This window comes from Thermobia domestica, chromosome 17 (assembly GCF_964235325.1).
Source record: "Thermobia domestica chromosome 17, izTheDome1.hap1.1, whole genome shotgun sequence".
Taxonomy (NCBI): Eukaryota; Metazoa; Arthropoda; class Insecta; order Zygentoma; family Lepismatidae; genus Thermobia; species Thermobia domestica.
The window spans coordinates 181084125-181108801 of record NC_137470.1 but is presented as its reverse complement, the minus strand read 5'-3'; the positions used below and the strand labels follow the sequence as shown (position 1 = coordinate 181108801).

The 24677-nt window shown below is 34.3% G+C and overlaps 1 protein-coding gene across 1 annotated transcript in view; it reads right to left on the bottom strand.

Annotated features, from left to right (window-relative positions):
• The window catches only part of LOC145673839 (uncharacterized), a 37504-nt gene extending 13400 nt beyond the window's left edge, over positions 1 to 24104 (bottom strand). The window contains exons 1-2 of the mRNA XM_081743609.1: positions 23986 to 24104; positions 9411 to 9472 (exon numbers count right to left, since the gene is read on the bottom strand). Coding sequence (XP_081599735.1) covers positions 9411 to 9472; positions 23986 to 24003 — 80 coding nt within the window. The 5' untranslated portion in view covers positions 24004 to 24104. The remainder of the gene's footprint in view (positions 1 to 9410; positions 9473 to 23985) is intronic.
• Between the last annotated feature and the right edge of the window lie 573 nt (positions 24105 to 24677).

Below are 24677 nucleotides of genomic sequence, written 5' to 3'. Positions count from 1 at the left end.
TCTCAAAAAGTGTATGCCTAAATGTCTCTATTGGGAAAGCTTTGTTTTGTTTTGTATTGTGTTGCAGAAATTCTTGCTCGTCTGATCTCCACGGCAACCCTGCTTCCAAAGGCTATTTATCTGACCTCTTTAGTCTCAGTGGATTCCCAACGCGTGTTTCAAATACTCTGGATATTTTATTGTTGGGCCACTAAAAATGGTATACTCGGCAGGTCTAAGCGGGGACGTGGTGGCTCAATGGTACAGCGATTACCTCTGGTGGGTGGGGCCTCTTAGATTTATCCCAGGCCAACGTGTTGTGGATAACACCGTGTCTGGATACACCTTTTCAACAGTACTTCCATTATCATTCGCTTGCCTTATCATTCTTCTCCCTTAGCCTAACGGCACAATTGTAGGACATTTCATTTCATTTCATTTTGAGATGTCTAAGGGATCAAGATGATGGATGGGCAAAACCGTTTTTTGTATAAAAATCGGAAACCGGTTTCTAGAAAACCCGACAGTTCGGTTATCTCCAAACCATCTCCAAACCCGGTTTGGCTTTCACCGAAACTGGTTTTGGTGAAAATCTTTGGAAATTGCATATAACTATTTCTCTAAAAATGGAATCGGTTATCAAAACACTATTCTGGTCAGAAATAGAACCAGTATTGTAAAAAAAAAAAAAACGGAACTGGTTTTAAATAAAACCGAACCCGGATCAGGTGAAAAACCGAACCGGTTTCCGAACCGGTTCGGAAAAAACCGAAACCTGTGTTGGTGAGCCGTTTTTTTTAATGTTCAAAAACCGGTTTTTTGTGTCCATCACTAATCAAGATAGGATATTACAAGACCGATTATTAACGAGTTCGAACTGCACTCCAAACAAAGATCTCATTCGTAGTTATTTGACCATTTATTTCACTATAAACATTCATTTCTTAACGTCTTCTTGAGCTCGAAAAGGAAAACCAAAGGATGTAAAATACAGTACATATTAACAAGTACCAATCATATATTCAGTGATGAATAGTAGGGTGGAACGAGAAAACTCGATTTAAAGAAAAATATATTTATAATATTGTGGAAAGTTGCCTTTTGATGTCAAAACGTCAAAAATAAAAATTTAGTTTAATCGGAGCATGCATTGAGGTGCTGCAAGTACGATAACGTTTCTTAAATTTAGCATTACTTATTTTATTTCAACCTCTTTTACTCTTTTACTTGCACAAAAAAGCTTGATTGTACTTGTTTCGTCTATTTATTAAGAGTCTTCATCCCGGCGAAATTAAAATACCGCTAATTTTACATTAATTATGTGATATCTTCAAATAGATAAAAGATAATCGAAATGTGGAACAAGAGCGCCCTAGACAATATTATTTTACATGAGAAACCGTTATCACGACTCACTTATCTGCTTTCAATTTCGAGCCATTTTGAAAATCTGCATTTATTTTCGCGTTTCTAAACAGCTGAAAACATAAAGCCACTAGGTGACTTGTAATAATGGTACCTCACGCAAAATAATATTGTCTAGGGCGCTCTTGTTCCATATTTCAATTATTTTTTTTATCTATTTGAAGATATCACATAATTCATGTAAAATTAGCGGTATTTTAATTTCGCCGGGATGAAGACCCTTAATAAACTTTTTGTGTGGAAGGAGGGATTTAAATTAATGATGATATTAAAATAAAATAAATCATAAGCCAAAACTATGCAAAAATCTAACATTTTAAAACGAAAAATTGCTGTATACTAAGATAAATTATCAACCCTTAGTTTAGCTTCTCTTTTAGCACCGTGGTTATATTAAACAGGGATCTAGAGCTTTAAATCACATAAGAACCAACCAGGAATCTAAAAAACCGTGCCTGCCAAATTGATGCAAATATACTAACCATATAACTACAAGAGAGCTAACTAGAATTCCAGGTTTTATAGTCGGTGGAATGGGGCACGGGGGCGTAGTGGTATAGTACTTATTTCTGATATGTAGGGTCCCTGTTTCGATCCGCGGCCAAGTAAGTTTGTGGTGGACAAAATCGTGTCAGTGGGTTTTTTTCGGGACACTCCAGTTTCCTCATTCACTTGCCTTAATCATCGTATCCCTTAGCCTAATGGACATAAGTGTGTGACGTTAAACTGAAAGACTTCATTTCATTTTCATAGTTGCTGGAGAGCATAAAACGCATTACAATGATTTTAAAATGTAGATTTCATTTTAAAACGTAGGTCTCCATACCGTTAAAGGACATTAACTCTGATATACCGTGACATTCAGTCTCCAACTCGAAAACAATAAGATTTCGTATTCTAATATTGTTCTTTTACCTACTTCTAACCCTCCCGTCTGGTCTAATGAATAGAGCACGATTTCGGCCCACTTTGTTGGATTCGATTCCTAATGAAAGAGCCTTAAAATTTGAACACGTTTAGGTGGATCTGATTCCACCAAAAAAAAAAAAAAAAACTAAAATTCCACGTCTCATCTTGATCTGGTGCTGTGAAAAGAAACGCTGAACCAACTAAGGATTACTTGCCTTTATAATTTCTTTAACTAGCTTTTGGCCAGCTGAGGGCCTCGCTCCCGGACCCCCGCGTTTGCCAGCCCAGCATCACACATCTATCAGCTTTTGCAAGTAGAGTGGTATATTTTGTGAACAACGATGTGTATTTTATTTTGTCAACGGCCACATCTCCATAAAGAACAACTATCTTCAAACTAGCATAAAAGGTTATCGAAGTAAGGACATTATAGTTAAATATACGAATAATAGCTGGTAAATTCCGTTATACCCGTTTTAGCTCAGCCCACGGCTTCGCAACTCTAAAACATGCAATTCTACCGAATTTTTAAGTTTCTTTCCTATTTCAACTACCTAAAAGATAAGATTTTGTATCTCAAGAAAACGCCCATTTAAATAACATGGAGATTTCTTCATTACCCTTTAGATCCCTTAAAGACTAAAAATATTCACTTTTGGCAATTTTCCTGTAGGTTAGTCCCAAAAGGCTACAATCATTCCAAATCTAATTATTCTAATGCTGCCAGAAGTGCCTAAACACTTCGAGGTGTAAAACATGTCCCATATAAATAACATGGGAAAGATTTTACAGTTCGCCATAAAGTCACTCTAAAGTTGAAACTTTTTTTTTTATTTTTAGTGATTTATTTAGGTAACCCTAACGAAAACGTACAAGCATACCGAATTTCAAGTTCTTATTTCAATTCCAAGTGCCTTAACACGAGTGTCCAAAAAACAAAAATCATTTAAATAACATGGCAAAATTCTTCATCCCCCCTTTAAACCCGATAAAAGTTTAAAATATTAACTTTTGACACTTTTCTAGTGGATTAGTCCCAAAAAGCTACAATCATGCCAAATTTCGATATTCCACGTCAACCGGAAGTACCCGTTATTATATGTCAGTGAGTTCATGTAGTTTTATATATAGTTAGGATATAGCGTTCTAATATTTCGTTTTATTTAACTGTATTTTTTACTTATGATGATGTGTTAGTAACGATAAAACCACGGCTCCCCAGAAGCAAGGAAAGGTCTATGATTCTATTTTTTCAAGGACTACACGAGGCTGTAAGATTTTCCCTCGGTAAACATCTGAAACGTATAATTATGCTGAGGAAAAAGACACAAAAGAAATTAAGTGTGTGCACACTTGTTGTTTCAGGCCATTGAATTCTTTTCAGAAAGCATGTCCTATCTCACGTGGGAGTAAAAGCTCCGCAAGTAAGAAGAAAGACTGTTTTTTTTTTTTATTTTTATTTTATCTTTTTGCTGACCGTTTTCGCTTAATGTAGCTTTGAGGTTTTACACAAATAAATATTTTATTTCTTTAAAAAAAAATAAAAATGAAAATAGGTTACTTGACTTCGTCACGTAGAACACATTCCGTTCTTCTTTTTTTTTTTTTTTTTTTTTTTTTAGATACAAAATTGTAGGAAAATAGAATATTTATAGCAAAGAAAGAAGTTCTCTGATAGCCAAATCCAAAAACAAGATGTTAGGTAGATAGAGGCACATTATTACTTCACATTATTATTATTATTATTATTATTATTATTATTATTATTATTATTATTATTATTATTATTATTATTATTAATAGTAGTAGTAGTAGTAGTAGTAGTAGTAGTAGTAGTATAAGTTAGGGTACCCAGACGTACTGATTTTCAAAGTACAGTACTGGTTTTCAAAGAGATGTTCTGCGTGTTGCAAAGACATCTAGAAAATCGATTAAAATGTCCTAACTTATTTGCAATGCTTTCATGGTTAAACATTTATTCACATTTCGAATCAAGGCACTGTTTTTCTTAATTATAAACCATTCCATATTTCAGTCCACATTCTCAAATATGTGACATAGTAGAGTTCATTATGTGCCTCCCTGTCACAAATGCTCCAAATGAGAATATATTTTCTATAATGAATATTTTGTGAACTCATGGGAAAAATTACTTCAAATCTGAAACTCTTAAATATTTGTACCTAATAATAACCAAATGTAACTATAATTGTACCTATAGTGAATTCCATGACATGATTTTGCAAAACAGCAAGTTTCTGCGCGCTATGCATTCAAACGAAAAATATGTCACCAAGCACTATCCTGATGTTTAGTTGGCAGACAGACGTCACATATTAATGAAAATAATTTGTTAACATTTTTGAAAAAAAAAAAGTTTGTAAAGTAATGGATAAATAATCATTAAGACGACCTCATTATGTTTCGTTAAAATGTTATGTTTCAGCATACTTTTTCATTAAAGTACATCCTCTATGTTACTCCATCAAATTGTTTTAAATTGTTTCATCAATTTTGTATTTGTCATTCATGAAAGTGTTTGGAGTTGTGTTGAATTACTTTAATACTTTTGTCGAGTAATAAGGACATGCATATTGCCGACGCAGTAGGCTATATATACTATTTTACTTGTGTCCTACTTTTTACTTGTCAGAATTTGGTCACCCTATTCTAACTTGTAAGTAGGAAAGCGAATGGTTCTAAGTAGAAAGGGCTGATTTAACGGGGCCCCATTATAAGTGGGGCTGGGAAACGTCTCGATTATATGCGGGGCTGGGTTACAGGGGCCCCATCCCATCACAAGCGGGAACTGAGAAACAGACTCTAATTACAAGCAAGCTGTAAAACGGAGGAACCATTCATAACAAACTAGTACATAATACAAAACACTGTTGGTGTATATGCGTTTTATCGTATTTGTTTCCTTTTTTAATTATTATTTTGAAATTGCATTAACGCCAGTTTTTTTCTTTAATTTTTTGGGTCCCCCCAATGGAGTGAGGCCTTAAGCTATAGTTTGTTTAGCGTATCGGCACTGACTGAAACCAGTGTACAAATTGAATTGAAAGTTTCGAAACTGGTACAGTTATGTAATAATTTGTTTCTCTGTAGAGACAACCATTTTTTACAGTTCTGCTCCGCCCCGTAAACGTTGTGTGGTCTTCTGGTGACTCTTGAAACCATTCTAGACATCTAGACATTGTTGGAAACTCTTAAAATAAAAGCACTAGCCCATTTTCGAGGTTATAATTTGACCCACCATCATTTATTTTCATGGGGACGCGGTGGCTCACTGGTAGAGCGTTTACCTCCGGTGCTTGGGGTCCCTGGTTCGATCTCAGCTCGTGCCGTGTGGACTTTGTGGTGGACAAACACCATGCTCGTGGATTTTCCTGGGATTCTTCCGTTTCCTCCCACTTTCTTCATTCCATCATTTCGTTCATTTCTCATAATCACCGTCTCCTTTAGCATAACCGTGGGACGTAAAATTTCTTTTCATATATTTTCATAATTAAATCCTAGGATAACATACCTCATGGTGTATTTTGAAGCTTTATAACAGATCGAAAGTTGATTTTATGGTTATATCTTACATTTGATCCTCTTTTGAACTTGTGACTGCCCTCTCCCCCCAAAAAAATAATAAAAATAAGTATTGTTACACATTTTTAAATAAATACCTTGTTTGATGACTCATAAATAGTTTTCTTCAAATTCCCAACATCAATCGACAAAAATGAAAATGAAAAGAAATATTTCAGTTAAAGTGGATGTGGGAGGAAACGGGAATACCCCGAGAAAACACACTGACACGAAGTTGTCCACCACAAACATACTTCTCCGTGGATCGAATCAAGAACCACACACACCAGTGGTAAGCGCTCTACCACTCAACATCACTTGTCCAATATTGTTAATGTAAAGGAAATTGGGCTATACCAAATTAGATACGGTGGAAACTAAATCATGAACATCCCCTTAAAGGCCAAAATCTCCAACTTCCTATATTTACCACAAGTGAATTATTTAAACCGAAATTCGAATTTTTAAACTGCCTTATAGTGTTTTCATTTTAAAGAAATTAATCACATTACACACCAAAAATGTCATTCGGAAGCACCTAGGAGATCATCAGTTTGTATCAGACGAGAAGATGAAACACTTTGTGAACACATAGCTGAACACGCAAGGACAGGATTTTTACCAGGAGGGAATCATCACACTCATCCCATGATGCAGAAAGTGCCACAACCGATATGTAGAGTGGAGACTATATCGGAAATAATTTAAATGTATGTACTATCTGTTGACTGTATTGGTTGTATGAAATAATATTTTCTCGTTTCACTGCAGGTTTTGTAACCTTACTTTCTGAACATCCCCCGTACAAATCAATTGTCTTCCACCACAAAAAGTAGTAGCATAGGATTGAACCATGGACCTCTTCCATCAGGTGTGACCAATGTCCTTTATCTTACCATAAATGACAAAATAAAGCAACTTACAAGAAGACATTGGTGATATTTTTTCCTTGTGTATTGAATTAAAAGTTATAATATAGCACTTATAAACATTTATGTTCTGGATTATCCCGATAATGATGATTTTGAGTTTAGCGTCCCTTTCAGCTGCGAGGCTATATGAGATGTGGACCTACAGCTTAATGGTGGACCTGAACAGCATGTCCTCCCACCGGGAATCAAAGCCGGGTCTCTCACACCAAAGACGTGAACGATAACCGCTCAGACACGAGCTCCCGGTTTATTTCTTAAGTTGGACACAATTGGGCAATCGAACAAGACATCCTTTATATAAAGAAAACATTTAATTTAACCCTTCAGCACTCGCGCACAGACCGTCACGCGAAAACTCGCACGCCGTCGAAACGACCGCACTGTAAAATTTGATGTTAAGGAATGAATTGCATAATTTTAAATGAATTGTATACTTGCCAAAAGCGGTGGTGTGTTGCAACAATACAGTCTGGGGAAGGATTAGAGGGGGTGAGGGGAAGTTTGCTCAAAGTCACTAAACAAAATCAAAGAATATTTATAGGTGCGGTCGAAAAGACCGCGCTGCGAGTTCTCGAGGGTTAATGTAACGCAGTTATATTCTAGAAGTTAAAGGAAACGGCTGAGCAATGTAAACAAATGCTTATTAAGTAATTGGTGAAATAATGATATAGGAGAACCTCGAGTAAGACCCTCAAGCCATGTTGCTCACTTTAAACCGCAATAATCGGGAATCAAACCAGGGACCACTCAGAGCGGAGGTGATCCATCTATCATTGACCTACCATGCCCCACTTCTACATCTTTCGTTTAGTTATTGTATGTAAAACTATAAAATTTATTAAAATACATTTTATTTTATTTTGAAAATTGAAGACGGGCTTTATCGGACACCCTAAGCCAGTAGTTCTCAACCTTTTTTGACTGACACACTTCACAGAACATCCAGGACATAGCGACCACTTGTTTGATATTTTGTTATAAATAATAATAATAATAATAATAATAATAATAATAATAATAATAATAATAATAATAATAATAATAATGTTTATTATAATAATATTTATTATAATAGTGATACGAATTAGTTTTTATAATTACTCCATATAGCACTGAGCATTATTGCTACCGCTGTAGGTATTGACTGGTAGAGTCTGTCTGGATTTTAACTAATTATTATTAAATTGTGCATGATTTTTAAATTCTCAAATTTCGCGACACACCTTACGGGACTGCGTGACACAGCAGTATGTTGCGATACATCGGTTGAGAACAACTGTCCTACGCTACGTTCACAATACTATTGAAATTACCGTAAAAGTGACTAAAAATGGATCTTTCCTCCATGTACGTGCTCATAAAGGGATTATACCATACATGAAAATGATCCAAAATTGTTTGAATTAGGCTAAATAATGACAATCTAATTCAAACATTAATCACCTGAAAATATAGTGACTATAAAAATAAGGTAGGCTTATCATTCACAGAATCTTAAACTGTTTACTATTCATCAACTCACGAAACTTAGTTGAGATTTTCAAGCTGTCACATTGTTTTATGTCATAACTAAGTTCTTGTATAATCGCTAGCACATATTTTTGTGGTGAATGAGGCCTTGGGCTTGATTCTTAGATCGAACGCGGTGGCTCAGTGGTAGAGCGTTCACCTTCAGTGCTTGGAGTCCCGGGTTCGATCCCAGCCTCCGCCAAGTGAACTTTGTGGTGGACAAACACCGCGTGCGTGGGTTTTCTCGGGGTTGTTCCGTTTCCTCCTACTTTCTTCATTCCGTCATTTTATTCATCACTCATCATCACCGTCTCCTTTAGCCTAACCGGCATAACCGTGGGACGTAAAACTCAAGATTTCATCTCATTTCATTTTTACTACTACTACTACTACTACTACTACTACTACTACTACTACTACTACTACTACTACTACTACTACTACTACTACTACTACTACTACTAATAATAATAATAATAATAATAATAATAATAATAATAATAATAATAATAATAATGTTAGCTTATGTTTGCATGTATAGTGACTTGCTAATGCTTTTATATTCTGAAAGATTTTACTTTCCTTTCAGTATGTAGCAAAGTCCGGCCCTTCTGATAAGTCTTGCCTGCTCTGGAACGACTGGCTATTTGCACCGCTATTGTGTACTTATTTCTCAGAAAAATACGACAAAAGAAAACTGTATATATACATTTTTTTTCAATCTAGATATAAAATATTGACGTAGTGACAGGTATTAATCTAATATCCAAAATAGTTGCACTATAATTTAAGAAAAAAAAAACATATAGTGGAACTTGTTTATCATTAAACTCTCTGCATTGTAATGTTGACATATTGACAATCACCTTACGGGAAGGCTACAACGCAACAATGCAGGAGAAAGTAAGTGCAGTTCCGTTGTAAGGAAAGGGTTCGTACTCAGAAATCTCGTTTTTGCAGACCACATATTTTCTCTTTTTTTCATCTCTCTCTCTCTCTCTCTCTCTCTCTCTCTCTCTCTCTCCCTCATCTTGGATGTCCTCATTTTTTTTTTCTCTCTGCTAAAATACTTACTTGATTTTCCTACCAGCTTCGACGTAACTCAGGCATATCACCAAAAGAACTGACGCCAGCAACTAAAAAAAAAAGAAATAAAAAAACTATATTAACTACAAAAAAGTAAAAATATATATACATGTACTACCAATGATAGTTTCGTTTCTCGCATCTTGCGGTATATCAAATTGGTGTCAGTAGCCTAGAATGTTTGGATGCATCTGAAAAGCTGTAGCACTACTTTTCTTACCTTTTTTATTTTATTTTATTTTTTGAAGGCATCAGTGGGTGAAATTTCCATTCCCCTTGATGATTTTCAAAAGTTGATTGTACCTTGATGTGTCCTTGAACTAAGAAAAAAAAATATTCGTTTTGGGATAAATGACTGACCGAGACACGTAGAGAGAGTGCATTGCTATTATAATCATTACTTTCAAAAACAAAAAAACTCCTATCTTTTATACGTTTGTATATTAAACCAACATATTTTCTCCTATCACGGCCGCGGTGACTCAGTGGAATAACGTTCACTTCTCGTGCATAGGGTCATGAATTTGATCCCAGCTCGTGCCAAGTGAGCTTTGTAATGGACAAACACCGTGTGCATGGGTTTTTCCAGAGTTCTCCCGTTTCCTTACACTTACTTCAAAAGTGGACGAAAATTTTATTCCAATATTTAAAGAAAATTAGTTTCGAGAAGTACACTGAATTTCGACCTTTTATCTAATACTTTTTTGTTCACCTTTCGCTCAGAGGACGGGCTGAACACGGCGTGGCATGCATTATGGTAGTGTCGATGTGTTTCCACGGGGATTTGACAGCATATATTCCTGATGGCATCCCACAATAAGCCCACAGATGTTGGTGCAGGAGTCATGGTGCGAAGAGCTCATTCCACAACATCCTATAAATGTTCTATAGGGTTAAGATCAGGTGAGTTAGGGGGGCAATTCATGTGCTACAGCTCCATGAAATGTTTATCACAAGCAAGTACGCGGTGTACTAGTTTGATGTCACCGTGCATTGTCGTCCTAGAAATTTCGAAAATGCCCCTGCAGTTCCGTCTCTTGGAGACCGTTACCCCATTTCTTCCCACTCCTTGTACACCTTCACTATAACTCTTTCCATCCTTAGAAAAAAGTAGATGTAAACAAACCCACCTGACTACTAGTGGGTCGATGACCAGTGATTGGTTGTTGGACTCACTGCACTAGTATCCTACCGCAATATAATCCCTACTAAAATAATAATTTCAAATAAAGATATCTGAATTTACTCTGCATTTTGTGATAATAAACGCAATATATATAATATTTAACAACAGATGTAGCTTTATTTCAACCTCACGCGTATTTGGACATATAGTATTTACTGCGTATGTCTATGCGTTCGCGCACCTACCCCACTCATTTAAAATTATAGCAGAATGCAGAGTTTCGTGGCGACGATATGTGACGAGGACACAAGAACAGCGGTAAGCTCGTTTATATAAGGACTTAAGAAAATGCATATTTCCAATATAGTGTCAGTGCGTTAATTATTTACCAACCAACTATAACCTTAACATTGTGGAAATTATGCGACGACAGTGAACTAGCAGACGATCTTGCTGTTCACGTCTCTGGCTGCCGAAGTATGTGTGAGTCGCGGAGTAATACATTCCGCTTTGTTTATGTCTACTTTGTTCTAAGGCTGGAAAGAGTTTACACAGGAACGGGCGCATCCGAAAAGCATTGCTGTTTAGGTTATTGAAGCACCTATTCCTCGGCTACCCACAATTATGAATTATTGGAATGCGGTTAAATCGTGCCCACCTCCCATTATAACAATGTGCTGTATGCCAACATGTGGTCTCGAGTGTGTTCTTTCTCTACCAGTCACGGTGGTCAAGTAATCAGCTCAGCTGCTGGTCACACTTCCTCGTGTGGAGGACTGGTCATAATTCAGTGAGCACTCAGTGTAGGTAAAAAAAAAAAAAAAAAAAAAAGTTTTAAAAAGGTTGAGAATGCTTGAAGACCGTTACCAGAACGAACTTAAAAAGAATTATTTTTCTCCAAATTTATATAAAATTGTATATTAAGTTTATTTAATTGACGCAATAATTATTGAATTAATAACTGTTATTCGTACTGAACCAATATTGGTATTAATCAACACCAAAACGATCTCTCTATGACTTATGGTTCCCAAGATATGGCTCCTTAAATCTCTCACAATCGGAACTTGTTTGTCCAATATCTCGGGAACGGTAAGAGTGACGCGAACAATGCTATCACTTGTTTGAGATAGTTTTTGATGCTCAGTCGAATGGAGGACTGAAAATTGAAAACTTAGCAAATAACAGAAACGCACATATACAGACATAGAGAAGCCAGTAACGAACTTTTTAAGTTCGTTGAAAATCATTGTAAAACTTAAAGCAAATCTGTTCAGTAGTAGTGGTTGAAATTTTTGGAAAAATTCAAAAAGGTCTGTTCCCTAGAAGTCTATAATAAGATTAATCCTTGACGATACTATTTTAGCTTATACACTTCATTTCGGAATAATTGTGTTTAATATAATTGCCAGCACTATGCGCAACATTGAAATATACAGTTCATTTGATTACCATACCTGGCCTTGATCCTGAAACACAAGTTCATATATTTAGCCATATAATATCTTTAAAAATACATAATCAAATAATTTAACTTTATTTCTAAACTTTTAGAGATTCCTACAATGCACGTTCATAATAAAATTTCCAATAAGCGCATGAACAACACAAATGTATTTCATTAACACGCTCATCAACCCTTTAATTCAGTGAATCGTATTTTCAATGAACTTCAAAGGTTCGTTACTGAATTCTCTATGTCTGTGTGTCTATTTCTGTCCGTCTGTCTGTTATTTGCAAATTTTTCAATTTTGAGCCCTCCATTTGATAGAGCATCAAAAACTATCTGAGAAAGTGATTGAATTTTTCGCGTCACTCTTACCGTTCCCAAAATACCAGTAAAAAACGTCCAATTTCCGGAGATTTAGGAAGCCATATCTCGGGAACCATAAACCATAGAGAGATGATATTATTGTTGATCAATAACCTAAGAAAATTGTGAGCATTTTGGTACCAAATAGTGCTCTGTGGCCACTGTCCAACTGACCACTGGTTTTTGCCAGTGGTCATCACTGATTATTATTACCAAAATGTTTACCATCCTCTTAGGTATTGATTAACACCAATATAATCTCTCTATGACTCACCATTCCCGAAATATTGGCCAAAAAATATTTCCGATTTCGAGAGATTTAAGGAGTCATACCTCGAGAACCGTAAGTCATAGAGAGATCATATTGGTGTTAATAAATACCTAAGAGGAAGGTAAACATTTTGGTACCAAATAGTAACCAGTGATCACTGGCGAACTGTTCACCGTTCCTCAAATATTGGCCAGAAAAATTCGAATTTCGCGAGCTTTAAGGAGCCATGTCTCGGGAACTGTAAATTATATATAGAGAGAATATTTTGTGAGTTTTTGCGAGAAACAGAAGAAAGTGCGCATAAAATGATTTACTTTTACATGTAGAAACAATCACATTTATCCTTCCCGCTTCATCTCTCCATTTTTTTTAAGTTCATTCTGGCAATGCTCTTGGAGCATTCTCAACTAGTTTTGAATTTACTACGTATTCAATACTTGTCAATCATACCTTTCTAAGTCATATAAGAAATCCAGAGATTGTAATATAACTCCAATAGGAAAATAAATGAACGGAAGCACAGAGAATTAGCTAAACTTATTTAACACGAAAAAAGTGGATATTATTTGATTTATGCGTATTGTATAGTCAATTATTCGAGACTAGAGTCAACGAAAAGTTATTGCATGCGTCACTTTCATTTATAGAAGTAACTGCGAAACTAATTTTAATAGGGTCATTTTCTAATGATGTCTCATTTACTATACTAGTTAGGGAGAAATGAATTCACGCAATTAATAAAGTATCCCGAGAGTACATTTTATCTCCACTCCTAAACTAACTAATTAACTCCATGGCATATGGAACACAGAGGTCTAATGCTGCATTCATAAAAGCTCTCTATTGACTTCTATCCTTAGCCAACTGGATCCAGTTTCTACTTTGTATTCCTACTTCTGCGAGATCCATCTTCATATTATGTTCCCATTTACACCAGGATCTTCCTAATGGTCATTTTCCGATTAGACTTCCAGTTAAAACTTTGAAACAGTTCCTACTTTCCTCCATTCTGGTTTCATGACCTACCCGCTCGAGCCTCCTAGACTTGATTATCTTAACAATGTTTGGTAAACCGTAAAAACTATGCAATTCCTCGTTACGAAGTTTCCATCACTTCCCATTCCCGTTTCCCTTGAGTCCGAATATTCGCCTCAAGATTCTATTCTCAAATATTTTCAGTTTGTGTTCTTCTCTCAGAGTAAACAAAAATGTTTCGTAACCATACAGCACAATGGAGTTGATTATCGTTTTATAGGCTATATTTTAAGCTTCAAATCCTTCGACAGGATTTGCGACGACAAAATATTTTAAACTAAATAAGAACACAAATTTCCTGCTTTCAGTCGACTTCTAATGTATTCGTGAATATGGGTTTGGTCTGTTAATATTGACCCTAGATATTTGAAAATATCCACTTTGTCGAAAGTATTATTTGATATTTTGGAATGTCCGTAAATTTGCAATTTTTTGATGTAAAATATGTAAAAAAAAAAAAAAAAAAAATCACGCTTAATAAATGGATCTCTTAAAGCTTAAAAAATAAAAAGGAAAACAATCTGTACTTTAATAGAAAATAAACATATGTTTTCAGTGGTATTATTTGTGAAACAAACACTGTTAACCTTATCAAAATATGCACAATTGCAATTACAAATTTGCATAATGTTTGTCCCGTACTTTTTTTTTAAAAAAAAAGAATAAACCGATAGATCTAAAGAAAAATTAAAAGAAAATTGTTTTAATTAGTAATTTACTGAATAAGCATTTGTAATGGTAGAATCTAATTTCATAATACAAATGTAATTGCAAGAACAGATAAATGTCAGATGCGTGAACATTGCAACTGAAGTAACATAATATTGTTTTGAATGTATTGCAATATTGCAATTAAAAAAGACGAGAAGATTAAAAGCAAACATTATGACTGAAAAGTAGGGCTCATTGTTCTACTCTAGGTAATTTTGATTTAAAATTCTCTCGAAAAGTTTACGTTTATTCAGTACAGTATATTAATTTTCAGTTATGCTGTTTATCTATGATTAAATCTTCAATGAGTTTCAAAACGAAATACACCCACGCTAATTTTAACCGTAATTAAAATATGAAATTAATCTTAAAATATATTTTGTTACCAGCTTTTTTTCCCTCAAAACTCTAAAGAATTGATAATACATGAATAAATAAATGGGTTGCTGTTAAAATTAAGAAATAAGTTGCGGCACTTATGTGTCCCCAAATGCAAACTTTACTATTTATATAATAAACTATAGTACGTTCTTATCATCCCAATAACACAGCCACACACACACACACAAAAAACAAATAAAAATAAAAATAGAAGTTCTGTACACCGGACCCCAGGGGATGGGTTCGATGTATTTTGTTATACAGAAACTAAATTTTGAAACCCCAGGACGATCGGTAGTGTCATTTTTTATGGGTGAAAAACTTTAGCGATTTTAAATAGGGAAGATACACGTAACACTGCCGTACAAAAAAAACGTTCTGTGCAGCGTACCCCAGGGTTTAGATTCGATGTATTTTGTTATACAGAAACTAAATTTTGAAACCCCAGGACGATTAAGCGTGTCAATTTTTTATGGTCGAAAACTTTAGCGATTTTAGATAGAGAGGATACACGTAACACAGCCATGCATTCTGGTACACAAAATCCAAATTTTGAAACCCCAGGACGATTGAGCGTGACAATTTTGTTTTATGGGCAAAAACCGTATGTGCTGTCTTACGTACCAAAATCCGCTAAAGTTTTTCGCCCATAAAACAAAACTGACAAGATCAATCGTCCTGGGGTTTCGAAATTTAGTTTCTGTATAACAAAATACATCGAATCCATCCCCTGGGGGTACGCTGAACAGAACTTTTTTTTTATGTGTGTGTGGCTGTAATTAGGGTATTTGAAACGCATCTTTATCCTGGAGAATACTCTCGGAGTGTATTGAAAAAGTTGAGTTGAGTTTATTTTGAGTTTAACGTCTCTTTCAGCTGCGAGGTTACATGGGACGGGACCTGCTGATTAACGTGGAATCCTAACCACGTGAGCTCCCGTCGGGAATCGAATCCGGGTCTCCCGCTGTATTAGAAAAAGGACACTTGTTTAGAACTGAAGGAAAATGATAGATTGACATAAAGTATTCACAAGGGATAAATGGTTTCTTATTTATTTAAAACGGCTTAGCAAAAATATGTTTTGAAAATATAAGTCCGCTACCAGTAACAAAAAAGTGTTATTGCCGAACTCGAAACATTGATATTGACATCAGGTGGTCCCAAAGAAAGCCATTTATTTAGTATTTCACAGTTTATTTTCAACGAATTTGAAAAGTTTGTTACTGAATTCTCTATGTCTCTGTGTTTGTGAGAGTGTATGTCTGTTATTTGCCAGTTTTTTTTCTTTTTTTTCTTTTTTTTTTTTTTTAGCCCTCCATTCGATAAAGCATCAAAAACTATCTGAAAAGGGATGGAATTTTTCGTGTCACTCTTACAGTTCCCGAGATATTGGTCCCGATTTCCGGAGATTTTGGAACCATATCTTGGGAACCGTAAGTCACAGAAAAATCATATTGGTGTTGATCAATACCTAAGACAATGGTGAACATTTGGTACAAATAGTAACCGGTGGCCACTGTCCAACTGGCTACTGGCTAACTGGCCACCATTCCCGAGATATTTGGCAAAAAAATTTTCGAATTTCTGGAGATTTAAGAAACCATATCTCGGGAACTGTAGGTCATAGAGAGATGATATTTTGCGATCTTTTTTTTTTTTTTTTTTTTTTTTTTTGCGAGGAGAAGAAGGTGCGGAGAAAAACAGTTACTTTTACACGTATGAACAATGACAGTTATCGTTCCCGCTCCATCTCTCCATTCTTTTTAAGTTCGTTATGGTAATGCTTTTGAAGCATTCTCACCTGTTTTTATTTCAAATTTAATGTTCCTATCTTTTTGAAATTAGAATTTCTAATTCCTGACGCTTCTAAAAATTACTATTAACAAATAAAATTTCACAAATCTCTTGTCGTTATAGGGATGCCACTATTCAAAATAAATAAAAATAGAAATAGAAACGAGTACCTCCTTTAGGTTATTGAGTACTACATTATGAAGCAAAAATGAACTATCAATCACTTACAATCTCGATTTTAATAATATATGAAAAAAACGTTCTATAAGACATCCAACATATATATACATATATATGTATATATATAAAATAGTCTAGAAGTCTAATATTTGTTTAACGTTACATGATCTATTTACAATGAAATGACAGGGAAAGAAAATATCCAGTTTTAAATCTCTTGGTTATCCTTGCTTGACTTTAGTCTAAAGAAGCGATGTGACTAATGAAAGTAAATGTGTATGAAAGAATTAGTGAAATTACAATGTGGGAGGAAGGGGAGAAGAACGAGCACGAATTTGTACACCACGAACTCACGTGTATAGGATCGAGCCAGGGACCAAAGGTAAGATTTCTACCACTAAGCTATTGTGTCCCTCTCCATTAATCTATTTGTAGATAACTATTTGTTAAATTTGTATTACTAAGGAAATGATTTCCAGATCATGAGCCTCTATCCAGATCACGAGCTCCTATTAAGATCACGAGCCCCTATCCAGATCACGAGCTTCTATCCAGATCACGAGCCCCTATCCAGATCACGAGGACCTATACAGATCACGAGCTTCTATCCAGATCACGAGTCCCTATCCAGATCACGAGCCCCTATCCAGATCACGAGCTTCTATCCAGATCACGAGCCCTTATCCAGATCACGAGCCCCTATCCAGATCACGAGCCCCTATCCAGATCACGAGCCCCGAGAACGAGCTTCTTAACAGAAGATAATGTTTTGGTTTTTACTCGCTTACGTTGGTTAAGCTTTATGGTTCCTTTTCAGTACCGTCGCTAATTTGAGAAGAGCTTTACGACTTAAATTTGAATATCAACCCATGTTTGCATTGAGAAGGTTGGTATAGTTGTTCTGTAGTTGAACACTCACTTCTGTTGCGAGATAATCCTGATTGTGTCTGAAGCCATATCTGACTTCATGGTAATCAAATGTTTTTTTCGGGGTTTCCTCGTATCCTTCAAAATCCTCATTCAACCACATCTTTCACCATCTGTCTCCTTTATCCTAAAGGGTATAATCGTAGTATATTGAAATAAGGACTTCAATATATTTTCACTATTCAGATTGAAAGAAACAGATCCACTGGTAATCGAACCCTGAATCTAGCTTACCTAAAGTGCGAGTGGCCAAGAAGAACACTTTGAGTTTAATAACATTTTCAACTCCTAAAGTATGTAAGATGTAATTCTACACTTTAACGCAAAATTTAGCCCACATATACTATCATCGGTAAAAGAAAACCATTTAGGTACACTGATGTCTAAAATGATTGTCGCATATTTATAACTGTCTTCTTGTAAGAATATAATTTGATAATGATTTTGCAGAGTACTTTTAATGGGAAATGTATATTTGTGGCAAATTTCATATGAAAAGAATTATAAATACGAAAATTAGAATGAGTAAAACAAAATGTTGCTAAATGGACAAGAAAGATTTTTTTTCGTTTTGTTGTTCTTATTTACTGGTCTTTTGATATGAAATTTGCCACATACATGTCTTTGCCAATTATACAGATACTAACATTATAAGAAATACCGGGCGAATTCGTTATCAGATTATATTCCTAAAACAACATATTTATAGACATGCGACAATAATTTTGGATATGAGTGTACATACATGATCAGCATACAGGAAACCCGAGTTCGAAAAATGAAATGAACTCTATAAGTTTTACGTCCTGCGGTTATGCCGATGAGGCTAAAGGAGACGGTGATGATGAATGAGTGAAATGGTGGAATGAAGAACGTGGGAGGAAACGGGAGAACCCTGAGAAAACCCACGCACATGGTGTCTGTCCACCAATCCGAGTTCGATTCCAGGTACGAGAATATGTGGTACGGATTCCAAGTTAAGCTGTAGGTTCACGTCTTACATAGTCTTGGTATTGAAGCGGAACGTTACATTCCAAACCAGTAAGTTAACCATAAATGGAAATTACACATGTCTTATAATTATTACTGAAACACATTCGAAAATTAAACCTTTGTGCCAGTAACAATACAGAAGAGAATTGAAAATAAAATATTTTAGTTTAACGTCCCACGATTATGCCCTTTAGGCTAAGGGAGACAATGATTATGGCAAATGAATAATGATGGAAAAATTGGTGAAATGAGAATGTGGAAGGAAACGAGAGTACCCCGAGAAAACCTACGGACACGTTGTTGCCCACCACAAACCGGGATCCCACGCACCAGAGATAAGTTCCCTACCACTGAGCCACTGTGGCCCCTACAAGACAGAAGAGCATAATAGAGTTATTTGTAGTTGAATAAACATTTTTCAACTTTAGTACTTCTGTGTTCATGGTTTGAATTACCAATAAAACAATTGGATAAATGCAGACCTTTTTTTAATGTATGACAGGAAAATCTTAGTTACTATTTATTGTAATATGTACACAAAAGCAAGGTGTGTACCCGTCTATTTGAAATCTGAAACGATAAATCATGTCTTGACTGTAAAATCGTGAAAATTAACTGCCAATTTTGTGTGCTTCCGAAAAACATTAAAACAATAAAATAATAATATTAGACTATTGCTGTCTGCAAACACATTTACGAATAGGTTTAAGAATTAGTGATACCAAGAAACAGAACGTAAACGAGGATTTTTCAACATTTTTTTTTATTTGAGCTCACTCTTGGCTAAGTTAAGACCCGGGTTCAATTCGCAGCGAGAGTTTAGGTGGTTCGGACACGAAGTTGAGCGGTAGATGTCAGCTTCATATAGCCTCGCTGCTGAAAGTGACTCAAAAAATCAAATTAAATTAAATCAAAGCTAATGAAATCAATTACAATGAAATCAAATGGAATCAAATGAAATGAAATTATAAAGAATTCAAGACAGTCTTATTCACATATTATATTCTGACTAGTCTTTGGCTAGCTGGGGGCTCTGCCGACCTATCTATCGACCTTTGCATCAACAGTGAATTTCGTGAACTTGCTCTTCATATTTCCTGAATCTGTCCATCCTGGGGATTCGCCCCCCTCCCCCGCACACTGTCTTTTCTCGGTCTATGCCCTCGCATCTCCTGAACCCACAATTCTATAGTTTCTTTTTCTATTTCAACTATCTAAAAGATAAGATTTTGTATGTCAATAAAACGTCCATTTAATTAGTATGGGAATTTCTTCATCCCCCTTTCGGCCCCCTAAAAGTTAAAAATATTCACTTTTGGCAATTTTCCTGTCGGATAGTCCTGGAAGGCTACAATCATGCCAAATTTCATCATTCTAATCCTGCCGGAAGCGCCTAAACATTTTGGGGTGTAGAAGACGTCCTATATAAATATAAATAAAATGGGAAAGATTTTTCAGCTCCGCATAAAAACACTCTACGATAGGAATTTTTTGTTTCTGATGATTCACTTAGGTAATGCTAACGAAAACGTACAAGCATACAGAATTTCAAGTTTTTATTCCAATTCCAAGTACCTAAAACATGAGATTATAGGTCCACAAAAAACATTTAAATAATATAGGGAAATTCTTCATGCCCTGTTTAAACCCTAAAAATTAAAAATATTCAGTTTCGGCAATTTTCCTGTGGGCTAATTTCGGAAAGCTACAATCATGCCAAATTTAATCATTGTACCCCTACAGGAAGTGTTCAATAATTTGTCAGCTCATGTAGTTAGGATTAGATTTAGGACAGGCAATGACTCAAAATGAATACGGAAAGGTCATTGATATTTTAAATATTGATATTTTAATGTTGAATGTTAAGAAAATATGGAATATCACACACTTTTTATGTGGCTACAAATGAACTATTTGGCTATAATTACAACTACCAGTTTTTATCTTCGAGCCTTCGGCCTGCTAGATATGATAGATTGAAATTGTGTTTAATTAAAAGTTCTAATTGATTATACTTTATACATATATTAGATTTCTCACCGAAACCACCACAATCTTCATATCAGATTTATACAATTATTCAAGAAGGCAATTGATAGCACAGGCGGCGATATGTATTAGCATTAATGTTTATAATTAGGATTATCGGGACACACAGACTGAAGATTGAAACATTGCTTCTTTTATTAGGATTACAATTACTGTCAAGAAGAGCAATATATATATATTTTTTTTCATTTATAGACTGAATTCTTACAGATCAACGTAGTCGACTGATCTAATACACTAAGTTCATAACTGTGCCCGTGGATTCGATCTCCATCTCAGATATGAAAATGTCACTGTGGTTCAGTAATGGAGCCCTTATCTCTGGTGTATGGGGTCCTTGGTTTGATATCCGACCAAGTAAGTTCGTGGTAGACAACATCGTGTCCGGGGGTTTTCTCGGGGTACTCCCGTTTCATACCACTTTCTCATTTCAACATTTTTCCATTTACCATTCATTTGCTACAGGTATAATTATTGTCTCCCTTAGCCTAAAGAGCATTATCAAGGGACGTTAAAATGAAAGATTTCATTTTATTTCAAATATGAAAATTCCTAACTGTCGTGAATTTTTATGTATCCACGCCATAATCATTAAGAATTTCGTTTTAAATCAAGTGCAAATGTCAAGATTGAATCCAGTCGAATTTAAAGTTTCCTTCGAAGCATTATTGTCAGTGGTGGTCATGGTTTAGGATTTTACTTCTGGTAAGGAGCACATTCACCCACGTTCATATTGTGTTAGTACTTTAACAGACAAGTAAGTGGCCTTATTCATGAAATTCAACAGTAAAGGAGTTTGTATTTGGGACGTGCTACCTACACATTTCAACCTCCAAAAAGAATTCCAGCTGGTTGGCTTAACCCTTTCAAGTGGTCCAATATAAAAATGAAATTTTCCAAGGAGTGAAACTTAAAGTTCCATACACCAAGAACATTTTATATTTCTGTTGTTTAGGCAACCAAATTCGCAACGAACGAGTTTATGATTATAAGAATATTTTAAGAATAGTACTTATCTACAGAATTGAACGAAAGCATTAGTCCATTAAACAAAAATCTGGAGTTAGGCTAGTTGACATCCAGGCAGTCCATTTATAGAAAGTTATATTTTTCTTGTTTAATTTACCAGGAAATTGTTTACCCTATTGGAGTTCACTCATATCGGTAATATGTCTGAATTATCAAATTTTGCACAAAAATCAGTTTTAGTGAAGTACTGTGAAGCAAAAGGATCAAAACGTTATGATATAATTAATAATACATTTTAGTATATAAAATTAGAATAAAGCAAACCATTTAAAACGTGCTGAAACCTAAATACTTTTTAACGTAAATACATACATTATTTACGTGAATTCTTATTGCTACTAAAACTAATTAGATCTAAAAGTAATAAGAGAATACCAGATTATTTTTTTCAAGATATTTACTATTATATTACTAAAATTAAAACAGTATAATTGAAGTAAATTGAAGGAAATTATACTGTAACTGTGAATATGTTATTGAATTAAATTATTAACGCATAAAAGAAATGTACATATTTTCTGAAATTAACATCTTAAGTAATGAACCGATTTAGAGAGAATGTTTTTAGGGGTTGAAATTAACTTTAGCTCTCTAGAGATTCAAGTAAAGCAAAAATCAGTATTGCAGAAGTAACTCAATTTCGGAAATTTTCAAGAGAAACGTCATTTTGAGAAAATATGCTGTTTAAGTCTTTCGTTCTACTTTTGTAAATAACATGTTTATTCCAAAAATTAAGCTTTTGTTCCTATTTACATATTTTCTGTATTCAATTCATAGCTGAGTATAAAGTTTCATAATCAATTCCAGTGTCCAAATTGCATGTTTTAAGAAAAAGAAAATCTGATATTGAACCAGATCAATGTTTTTTTTATTGACTTTTTCTAATTAAATTCAACTAAACACTTTTTTTAAATTTTAAATTTAAATTAAACTCTACAAGTTTTGATTGCATTTTAACAATAAGTTTTGTTCTAAACAAATATTTCAAACTTGTCAAATTCCAGAAGTGTATTTTAAAGTGGTACCACCTCGTACTTGATGGATTCTTTGAAATTCCACCCACAATATGCTTTCTCACTACCAATATCGGTCTTTTTTCTTAACACTTGTCTACACTACTTATTTAAACTATTATCAAAGGACGGACACTGAAAACATTACAAACGTGGGTGTCATACAGTTTTCAAGCTGCGAGTTATCACAATGAAGCAAACAGTAATTATATTCATTCTCAAGACTAGCAATAATATTTAAATAATTAGATAATAAATTATTATATTGTTTTGTTAATATTTCCGTAAATTGCTACACGTAAAAAGACAGACAAATTACAATGTTTTGAAACTCATGTTTGTTCTAAGTAAATAACTAATTATTGTACAAATTATAGCTTGCACTACAAACAAAAAGCATCAAAAATAACAAGAGAACACCAAAGCATCTTTTCTCAAAATATATACTGTTTAATTTTATAATTAACATTAACTAAAATACATATCATTCAAGTAATTAAAGTTGATGGTAATGTCAAACGTGTTTTTGACTTTTATGGTAATGAACAATTAACACTTTAAAAATATTTTTGAAAAAGTGTGAATTTTCTTTTCCACATGTTCTGAGTTCATACTCCATTCGTTTCCTTGCTTGGATATTAAATTTATATAAAATTTATGCTGATGAATGAAGAGCAATGTTTTAACGCAATTATGAAACGAAAAATTAATATTCAAATTAAGAAAAAGAATATTAAAAGTAGTTTGTGTTTTATTGTAAATAGATGACAAATATTTATGATTACTTTTATCGTGTTACTTTAATTTTATATCGTTTATTAAGTCCAACGTTGGGAACGTTGTTTCAAAGATACTATGAAAATATTTAAGATATTACACATAACTTTAAGATTTTGTTTTAAAACATGTTAATTATTTTAATATGTTCATTATTTTCCATGAAAACTATAAAATAATTAACAGGTGATTTGTTAAAATATTTTCTCCATGTGATATTGTTTATTGGCTATGAATAATTTTAATGTGTTTCCAGATGAATTATAAATGTTTAGTTTTAATATCACTTTCAATTTTCTTTTAAAAAAGAATTTTTCGAAAATATATTTATAAGATATTAAATGATTTTAAAAATTAATTAAAATTATTTACAAGTGGATAACGAATTATAAATCTGATATAAAAACTTGCTTTAGTGCAATCTGAAATATCTCAAAAAGGAGAACAATGCTTTTTCATCTTACCAGTGTTTTCGCTTTCATTGTTGCCGAAGCGTGCTGATTCGCCGTTTGTTGCGAGCGACAGTTAGTCCAGTTGCTGCGATGGCTTGCGGAAGAAGTGTGACACTGACCCAGTCAGTATTCCCCGCTTTTATAAACCTTGAAATCTTTTTCCCTGCAGGGGGAAAAAACGAACGCTAGCATTGGCCGCTTTCTGCCGACCAATTACAACAGCAGACCATCTTCCAGTTAAATAAGTTTTTTTTTATAATAAAGAATATGTTTCTTTTTCTTTTTTACAATAAGAATTTTGACAATGGAAAATCATTATTTACTTTACGATATACTGGATACAGCTATAAAGGCTGGTCGCTTATTTCAAGTTGTTCAGTTGCTTTGGTCCATGTTGACAGGCAATTTTTACAAGTGTTTCCTAGTACATAGGACTTGCTTTCATTCAGGAATTCATTGTGTTTACTTTCACCTTTAATTGTTTATTGTGATTGCACGTTTTAAGTTCGTATAGTTCAATACAACGGGTTCTAAGTAAAAATCTAGAAGGTACTGTCCGAAGATATTCCGGTATGGTGTCAATAACATGTGTGTTTAACAAAAAAGAAACAAGGAAATCTTGAAATGCAAATTTAATCTGGATCACTTATTTTTGAAAATGCAATTAGGTGTAGAAATTTGTAACATATGCATAAATATATTTA